Genomic DNA, 26,417 nt, shown 5'->3' with positions numbered 1-26,417 from the left:
ATTTGTGCACAAACACCCCCAGGTGTGTCTGTTCTTGCATCCCCATTAAAATTGTACCATTTGGTGTGTATGTCTCTCCTCATTCTTCCTACCAAAATGTATCACCTCACACTTCTCTGCGTTGAATTTCATCTGCCATGTGTCCGTCCATTCCACCAGCCTGTCTATGTCTTCTTGAAGTTTATTACTATTTTCCTCAGTGTTTACTACACTTCCAAGTTTTGTGTCATCTGCAAATTTCAAAATTGTGCCCTGTACCCCCAAGTCCAAGTCATTAATGTATATCAAAAACAGCAGTGGTCCTAGTACTGAACCTTGGGGAATGCCACTGTATACCTCCCTCCAGTCTGAAAAACAGCCATTCACCACAACTCTCTTTTTTACCCCTTAGCCAATTTTGTATCCATGCTACTACTGCCCCTTTTATCCCATGGGCTTCAATTTTGCTAGCAAGCCTAGTATGTGGTACTTTACCAAACATCTTTTGAAAGTCTGTATACAACATCAACCCTCATCCACCCTCTCTGATACTTCATCAAAAAACTCAAATCAAGTTAGTCAAACACGATTTGCCCTTAACAAATCCGTGCTGGCTCTCCTTTATTAGTCCATGCTTGTCCATGTGGCTGTTAATTTTCTCTTGGATTATTGTTTCTAAAAGTTTCCCCACCACCGACGTTAAACTGACTGACCTGTAATTGCCAGGTTTATCCTTCTCCCCTTTTTTTGAACAAGGGTGTAAAATTTGCAATCCTCCACCCCTGTATCTAAGGAGAATTGGAAGATTGTGGCCAGCATCTCCGCAATTTCTACCCTTACTTCCTCAGTAACCTAGGATGCATCCCATCCGGACCGGGTGACTTATCCACTTTAAGTACTGCCAGCCTGTCTAGTACCGCCTCTTTATCTATTTTTATCTCATCCAGTATCTCAGCAACGTCCTCGTGTACCATAGCTTTGGCAAAGCCCTCTTCCTTGGTAAACACCGATCCAAAATACTCATTTAGTACCTCAGCCATACCTTCTGCCTCCACCAATAGTTCTCCATTTTGGTCCCTAAGTGGCCCCACCACTCCTCTTGACAAAATCTGGACACTTTTTCTACAAATATGCCTGGGTCCATGTTAAGTATAGAAGTCTGTAATTTGAACAAAAGTTGAAAATTGCTTAGTAAGTAATTCGGTCATTAAAATGATTATAAAAATATGTAAACATGTTTTGTATGTGTGCTTTCATGTAATGTGAGGCAAGTATTCAATCTGTGATGCTGCAGGGCTGCCAGTAATAACTCTGCTTTTTGCAGGCACAACATAACACAAGGATGTTGGCTACATATGCTGCTTTAGATCCTAGAGTGAAATATTTGGGGTACACTATGAAGGTGTTTGCCAAGGTAAATTTACAACATAGTTTAAACGTATTTTTCATAGAGTTATCCTACCATTACATTTTGGACATGTATTGCAGTACTTGTTCTGGGTTTTTATATTTGTGTTCAAATTAGAATAAAAAGTAGAAGGGTGATTAGTAGATTGAAGCACCCCATGTGCTGTGCTGTAGCATTGGACCAAGACTTGGACCTATGGTTCCTCACACTCAGAATTCATAATTTTAACTATCTCATCAGGGGGAGGCGCTGAATGGAAGTTTGGCATTGCCAAAGGGATAAAGGCAATATCAAAGAGTAAGGCAGCCTGTGCCACTCACATGGCAAAGTTGCAAAGGCCTGGGACTCTGTCTTGACATTCAGGTATACGCCAGGAGAAAAATAAAGTTGAAATAGGGCAAAAAACAATTTTCAGTTTCACCCATTTGATTATTAGAATAGAATTTTAGCCCCACAGTATAAAATAAATTGTAATTTTATTTGTAACTTAGGTTGAACACTAATTCTGTAGTGAATTACTGTAAAGAACAGTATGATTTATCACAATATTGCGTGTTATCTTTCATGATTCATTTGCAATGCTATTTTTCAAAAGACCTGCATGCATATAAAATAGCAGTGAGATCACAAGCACAGTTTAAATAATGTATATTGTAGTAAAGATTTCCAGCATACTGAGGTGAGGGAGGGAGAGAGTTTGAGCTTGCAGGCTTCCAGGTATGTGGACATTTACTTAACATATTAAAAATTAAAGAAATAAACAATATGTCTGTTTCTGCAAGCAGAACAGGCTTATACTCCATAGAATGCAATAGATAATGAAACTCAGCAAATGCCTTCAGCATTGATCTTGTGTCCCAGTCCGCTTTTAAGTCTTCGCTTGGGAGGAGTAGAAAGGGTCCTTTTGCAGATGCAGATGAAAATCTGTGATAAATGATTTTAATAAATTTTAAAATCGGAACATAAATCATTTTTGTTGCATATGGATGGATGAATTTGATGATTGCCGAACCTCTTAAATTTAAATCTGTAGGTAACTAGGTAAAGAAAACTGCAGTTTCAATTGTGTGAATTTTAGCTTCTATATTTATAACTTCTGCTTCAAAAAAGATATTACAGAGCTCACCATCGCTTATCATTGTTTTCCGCTTGGTGTCTTTTCTTCATTAAAATGATTTCAAAAAGGCAATCGTGAAACAGAAAAATGGCTAAACATTTTAATAATTAATGGTCAATGTATAAACTTAAAAAAATTGCAAAATAGAAAAATCAAGTGGTTTTTCGCATTGATGTAGTGCTGTAGTATATTATCTCAATGCAACATTTACAGGAGGACACATTGATGACATTAATGGCACAGCTGTTTATGTTCACCCAACAGTTTAACATGCTTCAGAATCAGAGTGGGCAAGGGAAGGGAAGCAGAATATCCAGATGTTCATGTACAGAAACTATTGTACCTTTTTGTAGGGGTGTTTTTGGATAGTGTCACTTTTGGTGCAGAGCTGGAGACCAGTGGTGATGTACTCCCTTGGTCTGTCTGGCATCAACTGTTCCTTTCCTCTACAGCAGTACATTGTTGGAAAGGCATCCAGGAAGAGGCTCCAGACTGCTTGGTACTTTCCCAGTTCTAGGCAGAGGTCTTTTATCACATGCTTTGATTGGGATATGTTCACAAGTGCTTAATCCATGTTTGTGGTGGGAGAGCTGGGGTTTTGCAGTAAGAGGGGAGGTATCTTCTCATTGATAGGTATGACAGTTACACTACTCTGTACAGCACAGTGGAACATTGCACCATTGGCAACAGGGCTAGCAACCAGGGGAATGGGTCTGAAGGGAAGTCATTGTTGGTCAAAGTCCTTGCGAACGTGGATTTGAGGCAGGACCAGAGCATGTCCACGATCTCTCCAGTATTCATCTGATATGATGGTGTGGAATCTGTGAAGCATAAATATCGAAAACAAATGGAACATTCATGAATCATAGTATCTGAGCAGTTTCTTGTTTCAGTATTCTTTCTAACTGAAAAGATGCACTTTTTATAGCGCTGTGATATTGGTGATGCCTCAAGAGGAAGCCTGTCCTCATATGCCTACGTCCTCATGGTGCTCTACTTTCTACAGCAAAGAAAGCCACCAGTTATACCTGTTCTTCAAGAAGTGAGTATTAATGTTCCTAATGTAACAAAATGTAAATACTTTTGATGGTCTGTTGCATTGAAAATATGTGTACAAAGTGCTGCTCTGGCAGTATAGACAAAATACATATCCACTGAATGAATATATATCCGCTGAATTGTTGGAAAGGAAAGCGTAGAAGTTACATTTTTTTCAAAGTGCTATCATTTTTTAATTAAAGGAAATTATATTAATGCACAGTTTTGTTAATACAAATGTCAGTTTTAGCAGCACCATGGAGGCAATCAAATAGTGTCTCCCTCCCTACTACGCCATTCCAGTGGCCTTAATTATAAGGGGCATTTCCAACCTGTTGTGTGGTTTTCTGGGGTCTCGAGCAGCTTTTGGGCCACTCAAGTTCCACTCTGTGCTATTTCCAATGGAGTCACTTTTGTAGACATCCTGTAATAATTGACATAATCGGAGTGACCTAGCGGAGAGGAAGGCCCTAACTGAGGTCTCCATTACAGTGATAACATTGATTTTTTTGTTTAAATAAAAAGTCAAAAAATTTGGCAATAATATAATTTTCTTCTATTTAAAAAGGGAAGTACTTTGAACACAATGTTCTCCTTTCCTTTTCTTCCCTATTAATGCTTATTAACTTGGTCTAACATGCTTTCCACTATGTTTATCCACTAAGGACAGTAACTGCTTGTATCATTCACTGGTACATCAACTTGATGCAACTACCACAGCAGAATGTTTTTGGCTGAGCAGTTCCATTATCAGGAACCAGAAAATGATTTGTAAAAAATTACATTTTTCATAAGACTTTGCTTTTTTTAAGAACGTTACTGGCTGATATAGGGTTCTAAACTTTTCTGATCTTCTGGCTAACTTGACTGAAAACTTTCAGGCTATATGGGTACACACCCACTTGATTCTTGAAAATAATTTGTACAGTAAGATTATGGGCAGTTCTATCTATGAATTTAATACTGAAGATAAGCCTTCAGTACTGATTAAACATCTAGTGTTGCAATCATGGAATAGGAAGAATATCTTTGTTTCAACTAGTGTAAATACTCGAAAGTAATTCTGCCAATCCTCCAATGCAGTTTATATTTCTAACAGAGTGCACACTTTAATTGTTGTTTGAGAGTTGCTTATTTTAAGAGTTGGAAACTGTTCTTCATGCACTGTGATCATAGTGGTTGATCTCTTTTGCTTCCGTTTGTGGTAACACCATATTTTAGAATGCAGCGACGGCAAGCAGTGCTGCTGTTGATGCCAATGAAGAACCAGCAAGACAGCAGCCAAATTCAGTGATGGGTATAATTTTGCTTTGTGAGTATCAGTGCTGGTGTTCTGGAAGAAATTAGTACAAATACACAAGAATGGTGAAGGAGATTTTATCAAATTTATCATCCAAAGCACTGGGGCTGTCATTGTTGTTATTGTGTATGTGAATTTTTCTAAACTGAACATAAAAGCTGAAACCAATTTTTTGTAGATTTTTGATGGGAAAGAGGTGCCACAGAGAATGGTAGATGGATGGAATGCCTTCTTCTTTGATGATGTTGAAGAACTGGTAATCTATTATTTTCGATTAATTACTGCATGTTTTAGCTTGAAGGTAATGTAGCTGAAGTACTGGGATTTAAGTTACGGAAGTCTTTTTCAAATTGTTTAGAATCATAGAATTTTACAAGCGTGAATTTGGCTAGGACAAATAAAATTAGAGAGTTAAATGCGTGGCTCAAAGACTGGTGTGGGAGAAATGGGTTTTGCTTCCTGGGACACTGGCATCAGTACTGGGGCAGGAGGGAGCTGTTCCGTTAGGACGGGCTTCACTTGGCCAGTGCTGGGACTAGAGTCCTGGCGGATCATATAACTAGGGCTGTAGAGAGGGCTTTAAACTAACTAGTGGGGGGGAGGTTCCTAGAGAGCAAATAATAAAAATGACAACAGAGAAGGTCATAGACTTAGGTAGCAGTGGGGAAATTAAAAACCAGAGCGTGTCAGGAAGGGGCAGACGGTATGGAGTAAAAGGTAAAGTAATAAAAAGGGCAAAAGCAGGAACTAAGTGTCACAAAACATATTTGAAAGTTCTCTATCTGAATGCACGTAGCATTCGTAACAAAATAGACGAGTTAATGGCACAAATAACCACATATGGGTATGATCTTGTGGCCATTACAGAAACATGGCTGCAGGGTGACAATGCCTGAGAATTAAACATACCAGGTTATTTAACGATCAGGAAGGACAGGCAGGAAGGAAGGGGAGGTGGGGTGGCTATGTTAATAAAGGAAGGAATCACTGTAATAAAGAAATGATATTGGGTCAAAAGATCAGGATAATGAAACAGTTTGGGTGGAGGTAAGGAATAATAAGGGGAAAAAAACACTAGTGGGCGTAGTCTATAGGCCTCCGAACAGTTGCAACTCTGTTGGACAGAGTATCAATCAGGAAATAGTTGAGGCTTGTAATAAGGGAGCATCTATAATTATGGGGGATTTTAACTATCATATTAATTGGACAAATCAAATTGGGCAGGGCTGCCTTGAGGATGAGTTCATTGAGTGTATTAGGGATGGGTTTCTTGAGCAGTATGTAACTGAACCGACCAGGGAGCAAGCAACCTTAGATCTGGTCCTGTGTAACGAGACAGGATTAATTAAAAATGTCCTAGTAAAGGATCCCCTTGGAATGAGTGACCATAACATGGTTGAATTCCATATTGAATTAGAGGGTGAGAAGGTTGGATCTCAAACAAGCGTGCTAAGCTTGAATAAAGGAGACTATGAAGGTATGAGAGCGGAATTGAGTAGAGTGGATTGGGAAAATAGATTAAAGGGTAAGACGGTACATGATCAGTGGTGTACATTTAAGGAGTTATTTTACAACTTCCAAAAAATATATATTCCACTGAGAAGAAAAGGGTGTAAAAGAAAAGACAGCCATCCGTGGCTAAGTAAAGAAATTAAGGATAGTATTCGACTAAAAACAAGGGCATATAAGGTAGCCAAATCTAGTGGGAGGATTGGGAAAACTTTAAAAGACAGCAAAAAATAACAAAAAGATTGATTAAGAAAGGGAAGATAGATTATGAAAGTAAATTAGCAAAAAATATAATAACAGATAGTAAGAGTTTTTATAGTTATATAAAAAGAAAAAGGGTGGCCAAAGTAAATGTTGGTCCCTTAGAGGATGAGACCGGGAAATTAATGGTGGGAAATATGGAGATGGCAAAAACACTGAATGAATATTTTGTATCAGTCTTTACAGTAGAAGACACCAAGAATATCCCAACACTGGACAAACAGGGGGCTATAGGGGGGGAGGAGCTAAACACGATCAAAATCACTAAGGAAGTGGTACTCGGTAAAATAATGGGACTCGAGGCGGATAAATCACCTGGACCTGATGGCTTACATCCTAGGGTCTTGAGGGAAGTGGCGGTAGGGATTGTGGATGCATTGGTAATAATTTTCCAAAACTCCCTGGACTCAGCAAAGGTCCCGGCAGACTGGAAAACTGCTAATGTAACGCCCTTATTTAAAAAGGGCAGTAGACAGAAGGCTGGAAACTATAGACCGGTTAGCCTAACATCTGTGGTAGGTAAAATATTGGAGTCCATTATTAAGGAGACAGTAACAGGACATTTGGATAATCATAATTTAATAGGACAAAGTCAGCATGGTTTTATAAAGGGGAAGTCATGTTTGACAAATTTGCTGGAGTTCTTTGAGGAAGTAACATATAGGGTGGATAAAGGGGAACCAGTGGACGTAGTGTATTTAGACTTCCAAAAGGCATTTGACAAGGTGCCACGCAAGATTATTGCTTAAGATAAAAAATCACGGGATTGGGGGTAATATTCTGGCATGGATAGAGGATTGGCTATCTAACAGAAGGCAGAGAGTTGAGATAAATGGTTCATTCTCAGACTGGCAATCAGTAACTAGTGGTGTTCCGCAGGGGTCAGTGCTGGGTCCCCAACTCTTTACAATCTATATTAACCATTTGGAGGAGGGGACCGAGTGTAACATATCAAAGTTTGCAGATGATACTAAGATGGGAGGGAAAGTAGTGAGTGAGGAGGACATAAAAAACCTGCAAGGGGACATAGACAGGCTAAGTAAGTGGGCAGAGATTTGGCAGATGGAATACAATACTGGAAAGTGTGAGGTTATGCACTTTGGCAGGAAAAATCGTAGAGCAAGTTATTATCTTAATGGCAAGAAACTGGGAAAGTACTGAAGTACAAAGGGATCTGGGGGTCCTGGTGCACGAAACTCAAAAGGTTAGTATGCAGGTGCAGCAAATGATTAAGAAGGCCAATGGAATGTTGGCTTTCATTGCTAGGGGGATAGAATATAAAAATAGGGAGGTATTGCTTCAGTTGTACAAGGTATTGGTGAGACCGCACCTGGAATACTGCATACAGTTTTGGTGTCCATACTTAAGAAAAGACATACTTGCTCTCGAGTCAGTACAAAGAAGGTTCACTCGGTTAATCCCGGGGATGAGGGGATGGACATATGAGGAGAGGTTGAGTAGATTGGGACTCTACTCATTGGAGTTCAGAAGAATGAGAGGCGATCTTATTGAAACATATAAGATTGTGAAGGGGTTGGATCGGGTGGATGCGGGGAAGATGTTCCCGATGATGGGTGAAACTAGAACTAGGGGGCATAGTCTTAGAATAAGGGGCTGCTCTTTCAAAACTGAGATGAGGAGGAACTACTTCACTCAGAGGGTGGTAGGTCCATGGAATATGCTGCCCCAAAAAGCTGTAGAAGCTACATCATCATTACATAAATTTAAAACAGAAATAGACAGTTTCCTAGAAGTAAAGGGAATTAAGGGTTACGGGGAGCGGGCAGGAATTTGGACATGAGTCTAGGTTCGGACCGGTCATGGCCCTGTGGGTAGCGGAGCGGGACCAGGGGCCGTGTAGCCTGATCCTGCTCCTATTTCGTGTGTCTAATTCTGTTAGATTCAGGAGATGGTTTTGTGATAGTAGATTGGCGGTTAGGATCAGATCAGCCATGATCTTATTGAATGGCGGAGCAGGCTCGAGGGGCCGATTGGCCTACTCCTGTTCCTATTTCTTATGTTCTTATGTAAAGGTGGCTATTCTGCCCATCGTATCTGTGCCAGCTTCTTGGAAAAAAGCTACCTACTTAGTTCTTTCCTCATACCCTTTTAATTTGTTTCTTTTTCAAATATTTATTCACTTGAGTTCTGCTTCCAACACCCTTTCTGGTAGGGTATTTCATGTTCAAATTTTTACTGTATAAAAAAAAAAAAGTTCTTTCCCATTGTTCCTTTAGTAACAATAAATTTAATGCCGACTAGTTACTGCCTCACTGATCAATTGATAAGTTTTCTTTATCAATACACTCTGTTATTTCCTCAAAGAACTCTATTAAATTTATTGGACATGATGATTTGCCTTTTACAAATCTGTGAATTAAGGGTGTTTTTAATTAACCCATTATTTTTAAATATTTTATCCTGTAATAATCTCTCTAGAGGCTTTCCCACTGCCAATGTTGGATTGACCAGTCTATATTGTCTTGTTTATTCCTATCTCCCTTCTTGAACAGAGGTGTTACAAATCCTCCAGTTATCGGGCACAGTTTCCATATCCAACGATGTTTGAAAGATTGTGGTCAGAGCCTCTGCTACTTCCTCAATGACTTTCCTTAGTATTCTAGGATGTATGCCATCAGGGCGCAGGGCTTTTTCCACTTTTGAGTTCCAATAAGTTTTTCAGCACTAACTAACCTTTTCAGCACTTAATTTCCGAGAACTGCCTGCTTCCTTGTTGGATTAAAATGTATTGATCATGGCCAATTGCGTAAAGGACGTGATAGATCTTCAGATTGGGGAAATTGTACTAAATTACTTTGTTTAAGTGCCTTGTTTTACAGCTCAATATTGTAGACTTTTTTCTTGTATTGTACTGAATACCTTTTTTAATATTTCTTCTCTCTTGCTTTAGAAGAAAAGGTTGCCTGAATTTGGGAAGAACAAAGAATCAGTTGGTGAACTTTGGTTAGGCCTGTTGCGATTTTACACTGAAGAATTTGATTTCAAGGAGTATGTTATCAGCATCAGACAGAAGAAGCTTTTAACAACATTTGAAAAGCAATGGACTTCAAAATGCATCGCTATAGAAGGTATTTAACTTAATGCATTTATTCAGTTGTTGTTTATTTGCTTCAGTTGATATAATGTCACTAATTACAAAAACAGATTCTCATGCAATGTTTTAGGGACTAAATTAAATACGGGAAGATGTTGCACTCCCGTCTTTATACAGAGCAGCTGTAATTGTTATTTGCACTGACTATATAAGCAGCCTGATTTTTACTTTGTCCTTTTGAACCCCAGCAATAACTATCAGTATCATTATAGACAAGACTGGAGCATCATCCCCGGTGTCCCTTCATTACCTTCCCTCTACATCCCTCAATTTATGGCTATTGTTCTACCCCCTGTTGCTTTCTCCTGAAGGCTCAGGGCTATCATTTGTGCTGTAGCGGATCACTTTTTCAAAGCCCTCCATGGCCTCTCCCTTCCCTATCTCTGTAACCTCCTCAAATCCTACAATCAATGTTCCCTCTTTTTTTTGGGTATGCAGCCCCTTTAACGGGCTGCACGGCCCATTCAAATTCTCGCGCGTGCACCAATTTTTCCATTTAAAAGCCGGTCAGCAGCCTGCGCGGGACCTCCAGACTGCTGGGCGACCGCACAGCTTAATGGAAACATTGCCTACAACCCTCCGAGATATCTGCGCTCCTCCAATTCTGGCCTCTTGCGCATCCCCGATTTTAATCGTGTCACCATTGGTGGCTGTGCCTTCAGCTGCCAAGGCCCTAAACTCTGGAATTCCTTCACTAAACTTGTCAGTCTCTCTACATCCTTTAAGAGACTCCTTAAAACCTACCTCTTTGGTCAACCTTTTGGTCATCTGCCCTAATAGCTGCTTATGTGGCTCGGTGTCAAGTTTGGTTGATAATACCTATGTGAAATGCCTTGGGACGTTTTACTACGTTAAAGGCGCTTTATAATTACAAGTTGTTGTTGGTTTTGCTTCCATCTAGGAACTGATAAACCATTTAATATACTATATGCCATGAATGTTTGGGTTTTGCAGTAGCTTTTTCTGAGCTTATTTTTGCCCTATTTTTATGTTGAGAATATGGGTAGATGGTAGGAGCAAGAAAAGCCTAGGCCTAGCTGACTTATCACTTGGGTCAGCATGCATTGTGCACTCTGATCATTTTCTTCTCCTTCTAGCGCAAGCTATCTTTCTCTATTACCAGACCTCACAAACCATATCCTGTCCAGAAGGATGGAAAGTTGGCCTGTTACTGCTGCTCATTAGCCAGCCAGCAAGAGATGCATGAAAGCCCCCTGAAGTAATACGCCTCCCAGCTTTCCCTTTCCTTGTAGAAGAGTACTTGGCCTCCACTCACTGTCTTTGCTGCCCATCTGACCAACATTGGAAACTCTTTGGAGTTTAGTTGATCTTTTTGACGAACGAGTGTAATGAAGCTTCCTAACATTTTGTCACATATTTCAGTTTCCTAAAGTGTAATGTTCCCATTTTAACTTGTTAGTTTATAAGCAGATGGTATTTTCTGCTAGTTATTGATTTTCCTACTCACCATTGTTGTTTGTAGCTAAAACAACCTCGTTTTTTTTATGTTGCTTCGTCAACTGATCATGTATGAAATTTCACATTGATGCATCACTATCTGAAAGAAGTACAAAAAGATTAAATGGATAAAAGCGTTACAATATTATTAGACTATTCTGAGATCTTGAAATTTAAATCTAGTCTCACTATGGGTAGTATACATTTTCTAATAATTCTGTGATAGCAGAATGAATGAATGCAGGGAGTTAAACCCTTAACAAGATGCAATGATGCCAGAACTTGTTTTCCAGATCCTTTTGATTTGAATCACAATCTTGGTGCTGGAGTCTCGAGGAAAAGTAAGTCCTCTTTCATTTAGGCTGCTCACAAGTTTTGTGCATCAGAAGGCATGGGCTTAGTTCTGATTCAGATGTATTCTCTCTTTGCAGTGACCAACTTTATTATGAAAGCTTTTATTAATGGACGCAAATTATTTGGTACACCTGTATATCCACATCCTGGCATGGAAACAGTATGTGTATACAATTATTTTACTCTACCTTTCTTCTTTCTTGTAGATTAAATAATACATTACATACATTGTCAATCACAGCAACTTCTCTTAAATAGTTCCCCAGTAACGTCACCTTGCAGTGCTATATTAATTTATCAAATAATAAAATAAGTTAATTGTAATTATTTCTAACTGTGTTTGTCTAAAACAAGTACAGATATGATTTCATTGAGGAAGATCGAAAAGTGAATGCTGAGGATTGTCTCATAGAGGTATTTAAAATCATGAAGGGGTTTGACAGGGTAGATGTAGAGAAGATGCTTCCACTCGTGGGAGAGTCCAAAAATTGGGCCCATAAATTTAAGATAGTCACTAATAAATCCAATAAAGAATTCAGGAGAAACTTCTTTACCTAGAGAGTGGTTAGAATGTGGAACTCGCTACCACAGGGAGTAGTTGAGGCGAATAGTATAGATGTCTTTAAGGAGAAGCTAGATAAGCATATGAGGGAGAAAGGAATAGAAGGATATGCAGATGGGGTTCGATGAAGTAGGGTGCGAGGAGACTCGTGTGGAGCATACAAACTGGCATAGACCAGTTGGGCTGAATGGCCTGTTTCTGTGCTGTAAATTCTATGTAATTAATTACTATTAATATCAAATACAGCTATTAGAAATTGTATCTATGTTTCAAACTATATTGTGTATAGTATTGTATGGGTTTTACCCAGTGAAAGAAAGCTGAATTGATGATGGTCATCTTGTTGTCATTTTTTTTAAATACCAAATTCTTACAAGTAAAACTCAGCCCACTTTTAGATATGGTAATTACTGTCTTTTTGTTGTCCATTTCAACCTATTTTTCTCACACCTGAAGTTAGATATCCCTCAGTTGGCAATTTCAACAAGGATCTTGAGACCCATATAAATGATGGGAAGGAGGGAATATCAGGGGGGTGGAAGTTATGGAGATAATCATGGTCATCTAAACTCCACTACTGGAGTCCACATTGTGCTGTTTGGGAGGCTGCAAAGATACTGATATTGGATAGAAAAGAAACAAAGTAAAAGATACTGAGAAAGAAGAAAAGGAAAACCTGGAGGAAAGAAGCAATATTGAGCAACCACAGGAACGTGCAGCTTTATAGCACCTTTAATGCAGAAAAATATGCTGGCGCTTCACAGAACCATGAGGAAAAATGGATACTAAGCCAAAAAATGAAAGATTAAGAGGGATGATGAAAAATTTGGTTAGAGGTGGGTTTTCAAAGGAGAAATAGGAGGTGGAGAGTCAGCAAGATATAGGAAGCATATTCCAGAGTGTGGGGCCTGGGCAGCTGAAGGCATAGCCGCCAATGGTGGGAACACCGGGGGGGTGGGGTGGTAGGGGCCGGGGTGACGGAAGCCATAGTCCGAGGAACAGAGAGCTGGGTGGCATGAATTGTAGCGCTCGAAGAGGGATAGAAAGCAGCAACGTCATGGAGGGATTTATACACAAGGATGAGAATTTTACATTTGCATCTTTGGGGGACTGGGAGCCAGTAGAAGTCAGCAAGGACAGAGATGGTGGGCAACAGTGGTTTTCGAGGGATAGGATGAGAAGCAGAGTTTTGGATGAGCTGAAATTTCTGGAGGGTGGAGGATGAGGCTTGCCAGGAGAGCACTGATGTAATTGAGTCTCGAGGTGAGAAAGCATGGATGAGGAATTCAGCAGAAATGGGCTGAGGTATGCGGGCAGAGTTACAGAGGTGGAAGAAAAGAAAGACAGGTTTCCATCTATATAGCGCTTTTCACGACCACCGGACATCCCAAAGCGCATTACAGCCAATGAAGTACTTTATGAAGTTATGACAGAGGTGGAAGTAGGCAGTCTTTGTGATGTAGAGAATATGGAGTTGGAGACTCAGCTCGGGTCGATTAGAATGCTGAGGTTGCAAACAGTAACCAGGGAGAGGAATAAAGTCATTGGCGTGGTCCAAAGAAAGACGATGGCTTGAGATTCAAGATTGGATGTCAGACAAGTCAGCTGATAGCACAGAGACATTGAAGGAGTAGAGGGCCGTAGTGGTGGGTAGAGCTGGGTGTCATTAGCATACATGTGGAAGCTGACCCCCATGTCTGTGTATATCACCAAGGGGCAGTATGTAGATGAGAAAGGGGGGCAAGGATGGCTCCTTGGGGGACTCCAAAGTGACTGGATGGGACTGGGAAGAGAAGCCATTGCAGAGATGCTCTAGCTACCACTGGAGATAGGTGAGAGTAGAACCAAGCAAGGGCAGCCTCATCAATTTTTTCTCATGCCTCTGACAACTGAGGAGATGAGTTTGAAGAGGGTGGTGTCATTGATCGTGTTGAAATCTGTAGCGAGATCAAGGCGAATAAGGAACATGATGCACTACAGACATAGAGAATGTCATTCATGACTTTGATTAGGGCAGTTTCAGTTGAAAGAGGGTAGGGGATATGGGTGGTGAGATGAAGACAAAAAGCTGAACCAAAGGAAGCAAAACTTGGGACCTCTGATGGTTTTTAAATTTGAGATAAATAAATTTGCTGTTTTAAACTGTTTCTGTCCCTTTACATCTTTGTGTTAGTTGCTCATTGAACAAATTTAGTTTTTCCAGTGGTTAAATTTATATCCATGATGATCATGTGATCAATAAAGTTGAAATTATGGAAATAACTTTTTAGGATTACTTTTTCGATTCGAAAATCCTGACTGATGGGGAGTTGGCACCAAACGATAGATGTTGTCGTATCTGTGGGAAAATTGGACATTACATGAAAGACTGTCCAAAGAGAAGGAGGTAAGAAAGAACTTGCATTTATATACCACCTTTCATATCCTTGGACTATCTCAAAATGCTTCGCAGCCAGTTAATTAGTTTTGAAGTGCAGTCATTGTTGTATAGGCAAACATGGCAGCAAGATCACTCAAACAGAAATTTAGGTAAATGAAGATGGCTAGGAGGATGTGAGAGCATGGTATTGCCTGAACGATGGAAGGTGGCCAGGACACTGGGAGCACTCTCTGCTGCTCATCGTATAGTGCTAAGGGATCCCTTACATCAGACAGAGCCTCAGTTTAACATCTCATTCAAAAGACGGCACCTCTGACATGTAGTACTCCCTCAGTACTGCAGTGACATGTCAGACTAGATTATGTGCGCTAACCTTGGAATGGAGCATGAACCCACACCTTTTGACTCAGGTGAGATTTCTACCACTGAACCAAGTTGACACTTTGAATTGTTGAATAAGTTTTCAACTGGAATATTTGATTTGAGAAATGCCCTTTTCAATGCACAGACAGTATCTTCCCAGATCCAAAAACAGACTGTAGGCAGGACTGCATGGGACCAGCAGCATGGTTTAGAACTTTCTTCTTAAAAATTGTATTAAGGTTTTCTCTCTCTCTCTCTTTCTCCCCTCTTCCCTCTCCCACTCACCCTCCCTGGTGATGATAAGAACTTAATTTTGATGTTCAGCCATTAGGATAGTTTGAATCAATTAGTTTTGATATTTTACTGTAAACCCTGCAATACTGGATGAAAAAATGCCAGAAACCTGGAAAATCTTTTTGCTGCTTGTTTATATTTTAATAACCTGTTAATAAAACCAGCCAAAACTGGGACAGGTGGCAACGCTAAATTCACCCTTGCTTGCTACCATTTTTAAATAAAGGATTGTAATATTGACTGTGTATATGTTGTGTTAAGAATGAAGAAGAAAGAAAATGAGAAAGATGAAGAGAAGGATTCAAAGGAAGAAGAAAAAGAATTAAGAGAAAAGCGATGCTTTATCTGTGGTGACACTGGTCATATGAGAAGGGACTGTCCAGAATACAGAACAGCCCGACCAAGGAACAACACTGTGTCTGGTAATCAAACTATTTGTTTAGGGGAGAGAAATTATTTCATGATTTTTTTGCACATGCTAAGATTAGTAAGAACTGTTGTTATTCCCTCAAAATCTCTAGAAAAAATACTTTAAAAATACAATTTTTAAGTGATGCAGTATGTTGAGACAAAGAGGAACGATGTCGGGTTGTGCTTGTAATTCTCTTGCTTACTGTGCCCAATATTGGTAGTACTACAAGGAAGGTCAAAGGCAGATGTTCTTTGTCAAGAGGGACAGAAAATTGGAGAGTGAGTCACCCCATGCTGCTTTCTCATGTCTAGGAAATTCTAAAACAAAGGCTTGCATATATATTAGTGCCTATAAATTAGAAGACATCCCAGGTCACTTCACAGAAGATGGACACCAAGCAGTGGGGAAGAGTTAGGGGAGATAACCCAAAGCATGGCTGAAGCAATAGTTTTTTTAAATGTGGGGGAGAGTAGTGAGGCAGAGGAGTTTAGGAAATTCTGGAATGGTATTGCACAGGAATTGATGGTCTCTTTACCTGTCCTCATCCCAATGTCGTCAACATAATCAATATTTTGGCATCCTCAAAACAGCTAGCATCACTCCCTCTTTAAAAAGCCCTTCCTGGATCCCTCTGTTCTCTCCAGCTATGGCCCCATCTCTAGCGACCCTTCATATCTAAAGATTCTCAAATGTGTTATCGTCATCCACCTTAGTGCCATTTCTCACATAATTCCCTGTTTGACTCTCTTCAGTCATCTTACCTATCCTGCATCACTGAGACCTATAATATTTTGTGCCGTGGACATTATTTCTCCCCGACTGCTCTGTAGCCTTTGACACCATTAACCACTCTATTTTCCACCCAAGTAATTCCATTCCTATCTTTACAGTCCAAGGATTGAACTTCCTGGTCTGTATGTAACACACCACATGATGCATTTGCCCACTGAACCTTCAGGGGAGAAACAGATTACAGTTCTTATTAGTCCTTTCACAGCATTGGTGGAAATTAAATTCCATATTGATGGGGGTAACCGTGCTTAAAGAAATTAAGTGAGTATAAATGGGTGCATACTACATATATTAAAATATGTTAGCATTGGTGTAGTGGGATGATGTACTATTTGGAACTGAGACTTTTGTGCAATCGAGTGGCAGAGCATTCCCAATCTCAATGTGACAGCATACGCAGTGCCAAGGAGCCAGGCATTTCCATGCAGTGAAAAAAAGAAATTTGAAGGCCCAGTTATCCAGAGCAGCATATTAATATGACTTTGTTGCTAGCCTATAAGTGAAAGGCTCAAATCCATTCTTTTCTTCAGCTAAGGTGGTATAGCAAGACAGGACTTTAGTGGGGAATAAAGGAGCAATTACACAAGGAACGAAGCATTAATTAATTAAAAATTGTGCAAGAATTCAATAATAGCAATATTATTCAATATTAAATATTCATTTGCAGCTGCTGTATTTGGTATCTTGACAGAGATTGTGTTTTTGTCTTAAAGTTCCTCAGGCTACACGGAACCTGACTAATATACAGACAGTCGCAACTTCCCAGCCATCAGTATCACATTCAGGACATCATCAGGATTACCCACAACGTACAATGCAGCCCTCAGAATGTGTGAGTCATTTGTTTTTGGTTCTTTCATAAAGTACTGCAGTTGCACAGAGTTTCCTCCAGCATAGAAGACCCTACATTGAAATTGGCATATATAGTTTTTTTCAAAAAAATCTTTTTAAGCTTGCCACCCTGGAGAAACCCCTGGTTGTAACTGAGTTGAGATTAACAATATTATATGAAGATGAACAGTGTCACGGATATTCAGGAATCTCTATACTTACAGCTAAACGGTTGTAGTGACATATTTGTATTTGAAAATGGTATATCAGATAAATCCTTTTAGAACTATTATCACTTTAACACCCCCCCCCCCCTTCCCCCACACAATATTTTGTAAGTTATTTCCTCCCCTTTTAAAACCGGGTTTAGTGAAAGAATGTTAGAAACTGGAAATCCATTTACTGCAGCAATAGTTTGTCTCATTGCTTTTTTGTTTCTAATTTTCAGTCAGAGCCACATCAGACGCCTCCTTATTCTCCTCAAACTGCGCATCAGCAATTAACACCAAATTCATCTCAAACAGCTTCTGTTTCCCATCCACAGACCAAACAGGCTGCTTCTCAAAATAAGCTTGCACAGACACTTGCTCAACCAACCCATCAGGTTCAATTGCCCTTGTTTCCATACGCTCAGCCTCACCCAAGTCAGTATACCAATCTGCACAGCCTGGGCCTAATTCAGTCACATCAACCACAGCACCAGGTGCAAATGCCCACTAACTCTTGGCCTGCTGTCCTTCACTCTGCATCTGGCAACCATCCCAACATCACTTTCCCTATGCGGTCTAGCAGTAACACAGCTAATCCCAACAGTATGAATCTCAATGATCCTAGTATCATCTTTGCTCAGCCTGCTGCCAGGCCCATGGGTATCTCCAACACTCCTCACGATGGACAGTGGCACAATCACATGACTCGCAGCACACTAGTGGGAAATGGCACTCTGGGAACTTCAGGTATATTTCTTTTTCTCATTATATTAATATGTAGCTATTATTCTTCTAATATGTAATAGGCATGCTTAATTTTAGTTTTATAGTTCTTACTTCCAACAGTTTTATAGTACATGTACTTATATTTTTTATGTCTGATGTTATCAAGCAAAAATGACTCGGCCACAAATAACAACGAGGGGCAAGATTATCAAATGAAATGATAAATGAGCTTAAAGATGTGTAGCGCCATTGATAATTTGTGATGTAGCACTTCCCTGATGGTAAACGCCACAATACAGAGACCAGAAGATGCCCAGCCTGTGCCGAATTGTCTGGTTTCAGTTGGGGCAGATGTTGCTACAGTTACCCTCAGATGCTGGCTGGCTCTTCCCCCTTTCCATTCCAGTGCCACTGATTGGTATGCAGAGACTCCTGCTGAATGCACGCACATGTATTGATGTCGGGTGAAGATGAGATTGGTTCAATATCTTGTTGATGTTGTCTGTCTCACATGTGAAGAATGGTCACTGTAAGGCTACTGGGACCTGCAGAATCATACACTTGCAAGAGTTAGCGCCTCAAGCGAGAAGGGAAGAAAATGTGCAAACACTGAAAATGAATCCTGCTTTTGTGAGAAGTTGCGATTTCTATATGCACCTTATACAGAGACAGTAGAGCAGCAAAGTACTTCCTGTTTAATCGATTACTATGGACATTGCAACTAGATTACAAAATTACAGTATAAATTACACACACATACTAATAGTGTGCCACCATCAGTATTCATTTCATAAAAAAATTAAACCATTGCAAAATATTATGACCAACTTCAAGCCCATTTTATTTGTTTTTCTTCTTGAATGCTTCATTTTTAAGGGATCTCAACAGTAAAACTCATTGTGATAATTATTATCACGTGAAAATGTAGCTCCAACAGAAACAAAAAAGGAGTGATTAAGGATTCTGGGCTGTTTTTGTAGGGTAATTTAGCCTGTAATTTTCCTCTTCCTTCTCAATCCTCTCTTTTTCCATCCCTAAATAACTATGTTTATAGTTATTTTGAAAGTCAATCATCAATGACAACACCTTTTAACTCATTACTAATACTAATAAAAATTTATCTCATTAAACCCTACACAGTGTTTTTTGTTGAATTTAAGGGCCTAGAAATTCGGTAGGCTTAGCGCCGCTGTTGAGGCGCTAGCGGGCCTAGCGCCGGAGTTATGGCCAGTTTGGAAATTGAGTGGGTCCCTAAATCGGCGTTAGGCCGTTAGCGCTGCGCCGGCACCGATGACGTCATCGGTGTGCGCAGCGTCCCGGTTGCCATGGTAACCCGCCCGAACTCCGAAATTGACTTGCGGCCGCCTTGCCCGTGGCAGCCGCAAGCAACGTTCTGGCAGAGGTGCCTTACTGGACTTTGCGCCGGCGCATTAAAGGCCCCGCGGCGGCCGGCCGCTTTCCCGCCGGCCGCCTGGCCGCAGCTCCCTCCCCGGACTTCTCCCTCCCCCCCCCCCCCCCCCCCCCCCCCCCCGGGACAGATGCAAGCCCGGCACTTGTCCGAGGTGCCGGGCTCATTTTTACAATGATTTTCGCGGGCCGCGGCCGGGTGCAGGCAGCTCCTCCTTAAGGGAAGGAGGAGGCCTGCACTTCCCGAACCTGCCGCACCGCAGCGCCGGAATAGCGCCGCAATTCAGCGCGTAGCGCCAGTTTTCAGGCGCAAACAGCTTTCAGCAGCGCCGGCAGCCGTTTGGGCGCAGAACTAGTGAATTTTTGGCCCGCCCAGCGCGACTTAGCTCCGGCACTAACTTCCGGCGCTAAAGCCGTCGCTGCGCCAAAACCCAATTTCTAGGCCAAGATCTCTTTAGTACTGTATTAATATTTTGATTGTACTTCTGACAAAATGTTTTTAGCAATATGTTGGTGAAGTAAAGTAAGTACTTGCAACAAAATGTGTTAACAAGCTACCCTATTACAAGGATAAACGTGTTATTACAGAGGAATTAATACTAAGGAAGAAATAAATGCCACCCAGTTTGCAAAGGGGACTGAAGAATGCACTTTATAGGCTTCTTAATGTTCATTTTAGGCAATTATGTCTTACAACAAACATGTGACTTTTTTTTCCTCTACGGAAACATAGATCAAAGGTTTCAGGGACAATTTTCAAAACTAAATCCTCCACCCATACCTTGGGAGCATCATTCTCTTCCTCATTTTCAAGCACCGTGGCCTTACAGAATGCCTCAGAACTTCATTCAGCAGGGAAATACGAACTATCCTCAGCAGAACAAATCCTACTATTCTCAAGGTACCAAAAACAGCAAGTCATTCTGATTGGGTTTAACTATTGCAAAGTGATGAGGCAGGTAAATGTAGGAGGTTTGCATCTCACTTTATGTATCCCCTAGAGTATTATTGTCATAAATGGCTTTGAGAACAGGAAGTATGTCCTATACATTTTAATGAACTTTATGTACATTCCACCCAAATTATGATGGACCTTGGGAGCCAAGAATTTTTCTTGTTAAATCACAAGTATTAGGATCCCTCAGTTCTGTGATCCAGGATTTGATGAATTGTAAAAATTGTACCGGCAACTAAATGGATGGTAATCCTTGAGCAAATTGGTTCTGTTCTCTTTCTTTCACCCTGATTGACCAAGCCTTTCTGTGATACTGTGCAGGGTATTGCATATGCACTGCATAAATTGTGATGTGGAAGCTCATTAAAAACAAGTCCAAGACTTAGCAGAACCGAGAGGACAGGGAATAGGAGGATCAAATGCCATGAAATCTGTAGTATTTTATAGACTGAACGAACTGCTGGTTCATTTGGTAAAAGCAGCATGTAACTGAGCCATACAGACCAGTAGGCAAAGATGGCAGCTAATTTTGTAAACAGCAAACCGAGTTTCTCATCCATATAATGGTGAGTTCCAGAAAGCTTCTTTCATGTGTGCAAAGCAACTTGCGTGCATCTGCAAAGATTGAGAGCTATGTCCCATTCACACTTGTGCGAAGATCTTTTGCACACAGTATTGCAATTGAAGTCATCAATTTTTCCAGTTGCTGGAAACACCGTAAATACTATTCACAATCTACATTAATGATTTGGATGAGGGGACCAAATGTAATATATCCAAGTTTGCTGATGATACAAAGGTGGGTAGGAATGTAAGTTGTGAGGAGGATGCAAGGAGGCTTCAAGGGGATATCAACAGGCTAAATGAGTGGGCAAAACATGGCAAATGGAATTTAATGTGGAGAAATATGAAGTTACCCACTTTGGTAGGAAAAATAGAAAAGCAGAGTATTTTTTAAATGGTGAAAGATTGGGAAATGTTGGTGTTCAGAGGGACCTGGGTGTCCTTGTACACAAATCACTGAAACTTAACATGCAGGTACAGCAAGCAATTAGGAAAGCAAATGGTATGTTGGCCTTTATTACAAGAGGATTTGAGTATAAGAGTAAAGATGTCTTACTGCAATTATATAGGGCCCTGGTGAGACCCCACCTGGAGTATTGTGTACAGTTTTGGCCTCCTTACCTAAGGAAGGATGTACTTGCCATAGAGGGAGTGCAATGAAGGTTCACCAGACTGGTTCCTGGGATGGGGGGATTGTCCTATGAGGAGAGATTGAGTAGACTAGGCCTTTAATCTCTCGAGTTTAGAAGAATGAGAGGTGATCTCATTGAAACATACCAAATTCTTACAGGGCTTGTCAGCGTAGATACAGGGAGGATGTTTCCCCTGCTGGGGAGCCTAGAACCAGGGGTCACAGTTTCAGAATAAGGGGTTGGCCATTTAGGACTGAGATGAGAAATTTCTTCACTCAGAGGGTGGTGAATCTTTGGAATTCTCTACCACAGAGGGCTGTGGAGGCTGTCATTGAGTATATTCAAGGCAGAGATCGATAGATTTTTGAATATTAAGGGATATGGGGATAGTGCAGGAAAGTGGAGATGAGGTAGAAGATCAGCCATGATCTTATTGAATGGCGGAGCAGGCTCGAAGGGCCAAATGGCCTACTCCTGCTCCTATATCTTATGTTATGTTTACATTCTCACAAAGTAGGTCTGAAATCGGTGTGTCTGTAAAACCTGTAAATGTTCCTATTTTGGCAGGTCCTACGATCCACAGTAACCAGCGTTTTCCAATCATGCAGCAAGGAAGAATACGGATGAACTACATTCAGCAAAAGAAGTGACTTAAATGGAAATCCACACCATGATATACAGTTACAGAACCTTATTCATCTGGGAAGGGGGAGGAGGAAATTATTTTAAGACTGTTTTTAAACTGTATGATTTGTACATAGACCAAACCTGATTGTAATTTTTACTAGTTTTTTGTCGTGATGCATCACAATGTGACTTATGATACAGATCACATCTATTTTAATGCCTCCCATTTTTGAAGGTGGGGTAAAATCATTTTTTGTTTGAAGCTGATGGAACTGTTAAAAAAAAAAAAAAAGCTTTTAAAAAAAAAAAAAACTGGATTTATTTTCTCTCTGTTGTATTCATACTTTGGCTGCCTCAGACTTTGTATATGGTTCTTAAAAAAAAAAAAAAGAAAATATGGTTTAAAGATGGTCAGCTGTATTCAGAGCAAAAGTATATAGTGCCAAAAGCCTTTTAAAAAAAATAAAAATAAATAAACTGTAGCTTTTTAATCTGGTATTTTACTGTAATTATTTCTCCTCTGGACCTCCAGTTTAGTGCGTACAACCTATAATAAGATCGATTTCATTCATTCTGTATTTCATGTAGTATCAACAGTGAGAAACATGACTGTTTCTCAGCTGGTGAATCAAATATTGCATTGAGCTTAAGAAATATAATATTGCAACCTGTAAATTATGGACACCTTATGGATTGGCATGAGCTGTCCCTTTTTTGCAGGTGACCTTATTTTCAAAATGGTCATTGTAAGAACTGTAAAAAAAATAATCAGTAGAATGGAGAGCTCTTTACCCAGCATCCATAGCGGTAGAGAAACTGCTCTATTCCTGGGACAGAGCCGTGCAAATGTTCGATCCCAGAGAGAGAGCGCGCGCGGTGTCTCTGCCACTGTGCATGCTGGGTAAAGAGCTCCCCATTCCACCAAAGCTGTATTTTTCCGCTGTCGCCTCGCGCTGACCGGCATACACTGAGAATTTGGGGGCATAAAGGAAGCAAGCTGCAAGGGGAAGGGCCAGTGATCCTGACTCAGTGAAAGTTCCAGATACAGCAGTTTTGCAACAGGCTGTGTCTGTGTTTTAAGTTGTAAAAGGGCTTGGTGCATTGAAGGCTATCCATAGTTCATAATTTGCGAGTGTCTGTGGTTTCAGAGTACCTTTTATAAATTTTACCATGTAAGTTATTTGGGTCTCAATAAGTGCCTGCTTTTTGCAGGTCTCCGTTTTTTGTGAGTGTCCATTTATACAGGTTTCACGGTGAAAGGCAACCAGTGAAAAACAAACATCCAGCTCTGTCTCCCAATTTCATCCCATCTCTTCTGAAACTCCTTCAAATCCTTCCGGTCTGGCTTCTGCTCTTTTGACAGCACCAAATCGGCCCTAACCAGTTACAAATGACATCCTCTGTGATTGTGACCATTGTGCATTATCCTTCCTCAACCCTTCAGCAATGTTCAACACTTGACCATGCTACCTTTCTCCAATGCCTTTCCTCCATCACCCAGTTTTTGGGCTGGACTCAACTGCTACCTATACGAAAGTAGCCAGTGCATCTTCAATGGCTTCTCTTCCATCGCTTGCAGCTTAACCTCCAGAATCCCGCAAGAATCTATCAGACCCTTCCTCTTTTTCATTTACATGCTACCCCTAAGTGACATTGTTAGTAGCCTACACATGTACGCTGATGATTCTGGCCCTACCTCTTATGACCCCCGACTGCCTCTTTGCTGTCAAACTGCTTATTTGAAATCTAGTTTTGGATGAGTCTTAATCTCCTCCAGTTAAACATTAGAAAGACCAAAGCCATTGTCTTCAACCCTCACCACAAATTTCACTACCATGTCACTGCATCCATCCCCCTCCTTGGCCAGTGTCTCAGGTTAAAGCAGACTGCAACTCCAGCATCCTGTCAAACACTGAGCTGAGTTTTCAACTCCCCAACATCTCCATCACAACACCTACTTTCATTTCTGTAACATAACCTGTTTTCTACCCTTACCTCAGCCCAATCCATCTCTGAAATTCTCACACCTGTTTTTGCCTCTCGGGAGATTACATGGCTGCGGCAGGGGGTGTACGAAGGAAGTGTTTTGACCATAATGTTTCAGCCACATGGTGTGGGCCAGGCTTGATGGACCAGCTGATCTTTTCCTGCCTGTCAATTTTGAATGTTCGTATCACCTCCAGACTCAATTACTCCAATGTTTTTCTGGCCAGCCTCCCATCCTCCACCCTTCATAAACCTAGTTCATTGAAAACTCTTGCTTCTATCCTATCCCGCACTAAGTCCCATTAGGGCATCACTCTCCGTCTTGCTGACCTACATTGGCTGCCAGTTCCCCAACACCTCATACTTAAAATTCTTGTTTTAAATTCCCTGCATAGCCTTGCTCTCTTTCATCCTTGCAATCCTCTCCCAACTCTGTTCTACTGACTTGGGTGTTTAATGCATTCCCCCTCCCTTTGCGGCACTGTCCATTTAGCCACTTAGATCCCCTTCTGAAATTCCTCCTGCCTTTTTGGCCAACCCTTTGGTCACATCTGCCTCTGGGACAATTTTATAAGTTAAAGATATGTTATAAATGCAAGTTGTTATATCCTTCAGTTGCTCAAATTCTCACCCACTGAAAAGTAATTTTGACTATTAAGTAACTACAGTAACCGGCTTCTAATATAGTTGATTGATGCTCACATAATCTTTGAACTTACTCCCTGTAACTTAAGTAACCAGATTTCTCTCCTTTTTTAGAAAAGTTCATGAATTGGATGTCACTGGGGGACAGAAACAAATTATTTGCTGTAATGTAAAGTGGAATCACTCCTGCTACATGACAATCATGATTAAAAGCTTGGAAATAAGCAGAACTGCCTGTTGAAATAATATAATATGAAATGTATTGGACAGCACTTAATCACTAGTTTTCCTATAGTTAGTCTAAAATGAAGGTATTGAGGGACAGATAGATGGACTTGTGAACTCGAGAACCCTGCACTTTGTTTTCTGGCTGACTATTTCAACAATTGCTAGTTTATCCATTCTGATAAACCTAGTACTACTTTAATTGTTGTATCCCATCACCTGAAGAATCATAGAAGTTTACGGCATAGGAGGCCGCCATTCGGCCCATCATGTCTGGGCCGACCAAAAAAGAGCAATCCAGCCTAATCCCACTTTCCAGCTCTTAGTCCTTGGCCTATAGGTTATGGCACTACAAGTGCATATCCTAGTACTTTTTAAATGTGATGAGGGTTTCTGCCTCTACCACCCTTTCAGACAGTGAGTTCCAGACCCCCATCACCCTCTGAGTGAAAAAAGTTTTCCTCAACTCCCCTCTAATCCTTCTACCAATTACTTTAAATCTATGCCCCCTGATTATTGACCTCTCTGTTAAGGGAAATAGGTCCTTCCTATCCACTCTATCTAGGCCCCTCATAATTTTATACATCTCAATTAAGTCTCCTCTCAGCCTCCTCTGTTCCAAAGAAAACAACCCCAGCCTATCCAATCTTTCCTCATAGCTAAAATTCTCCAGTCCTGGCAAAATCCTCGTAAATCTCCTCTGTACCCTCTCTAGTGCAATCACATTCTTCCTGTAATGTGGTGACCAGAACTGTACGCAGTATTCTAGCTGTGGCCTAACTAGAGTTTTATACAGTTCAAGCATAACCTCCCTGCTCTTGTATCTTATGCTTCGGCTAATAAAGGAAAGTATCCCGTATACCTTCTTAACCACCTTATCTACCTGTCCTGTTACCTTCAGGGATCTGTGGGCATGCACTCCAATGTCCCTCTGTTCCTCTACACTCCTCATTATCCTACCATTTATTGTAAATGGTATTTAAACTTAGCTCCCAAATTCCTAGACCTCTCTGCCATCAAGACTACACTTCTCCACTGGACTAGTGATCTAGTGACGAGTGGAGCTCGGGGCCAGGGATCGTGAGAAAATCAGTGCTAATTTGATCCTGTGAGAGACAACATCATTCATGTCCAAGGCCGGGACCCAGGAGCGCGGATGAGCCCAGCAGCGAGGTCATGGCCCAGGAGTGGCGCAGCGGAGTCGGGGCCCAGGGAAGGTGCGGCACGAGCCAACAGCGAGGTCGGGAGGACCACAATGCATCCTACGA

The 26,417-nt window shown here is 40.8% G+C and overlaps 1 protein-coding gene across 1 annotated transcript in view; it reads left to right on the top strand.

The window, feature by feature from the left end:
* The window catches only part of tut4 (terminal uridylyl transferase 4), an 86,046-nt gene extending 63,261 nt beyond the window's left edge, over positions 1 to 22,785 (top strand). Inside the window, exons 18-29 of the mRNA XM_085978225.1 lie at positions 1,304 to 1,393; positions 3,433 to 3,546; positions 5,021 to 5,098; positions 9,524 to 9,701; positions 11,479 to 11,526; positions 11,617 to 11,699; positions 14,372 to 14,487; positions 15,400 to 15,560; positions 17,056 to 17,174; positions 17,622 to 18,129; positions 20,249 to 20,416; positions 22,234 to 22,785. Of these exons, the coding sequence (XP_085834351.1) occupies positions 1,304 to 1,393; positions 3,433 to 3,546; positions 5,021 to 5,098; positions 9,524 to 9,701; positions 11,479 to 11,526; positions 11,617 to 11,699; positions 14,372 to 14,487; positions 15,400 to 15,560; positions 17,056 to 17,174; positions 17,622 to 18,129; positions 20,249 to 20,416; positions 22,234 to 22,316 (1,746 nt within the window). The 3' untranslated portion in view covers positions 22,317 to 22,785. The remainder of the gene's footprint in view (positions 1 to 1,303; positions 1,394 to 3,432; positions 3,547 to 5,020; positions 5,099 to 9,523; positions 9,702 to 11,478; positions 11,527 to 11,616; positions 11,700 to 14,371; positions 14,488 to 15,399; positions 15,561 to 17,055; positions 17,175 to 17,621; positions 18,130 to 20,248; positions 20,417 to 22,233) is intronic.
* Positions 22,786 to 26,417: the final 3,632 nt, after the last annotated feature.

Source organism: Somniosus microcephalus, chromosome 3 (assembly GCF_052327205.1).
Source record: "Somniosus microcephalus isolate GS21.2 chromosome 3, FLI_Smic_1.0, whole genome shotgun sequence".
Taxonomy (NCBI): domain Eukaryota; kingdom Metazoa; phylum Chordata; class Chondrichthyes; order Squaliformes; family Somniosidae; genus Somniosus; species Somniosus microcephalus.
The sequence above is the reverse complement of the archived record's forward strand: the minus strand, read 5'-3'. Positions and strand labels throughout refer to the sequence as shown.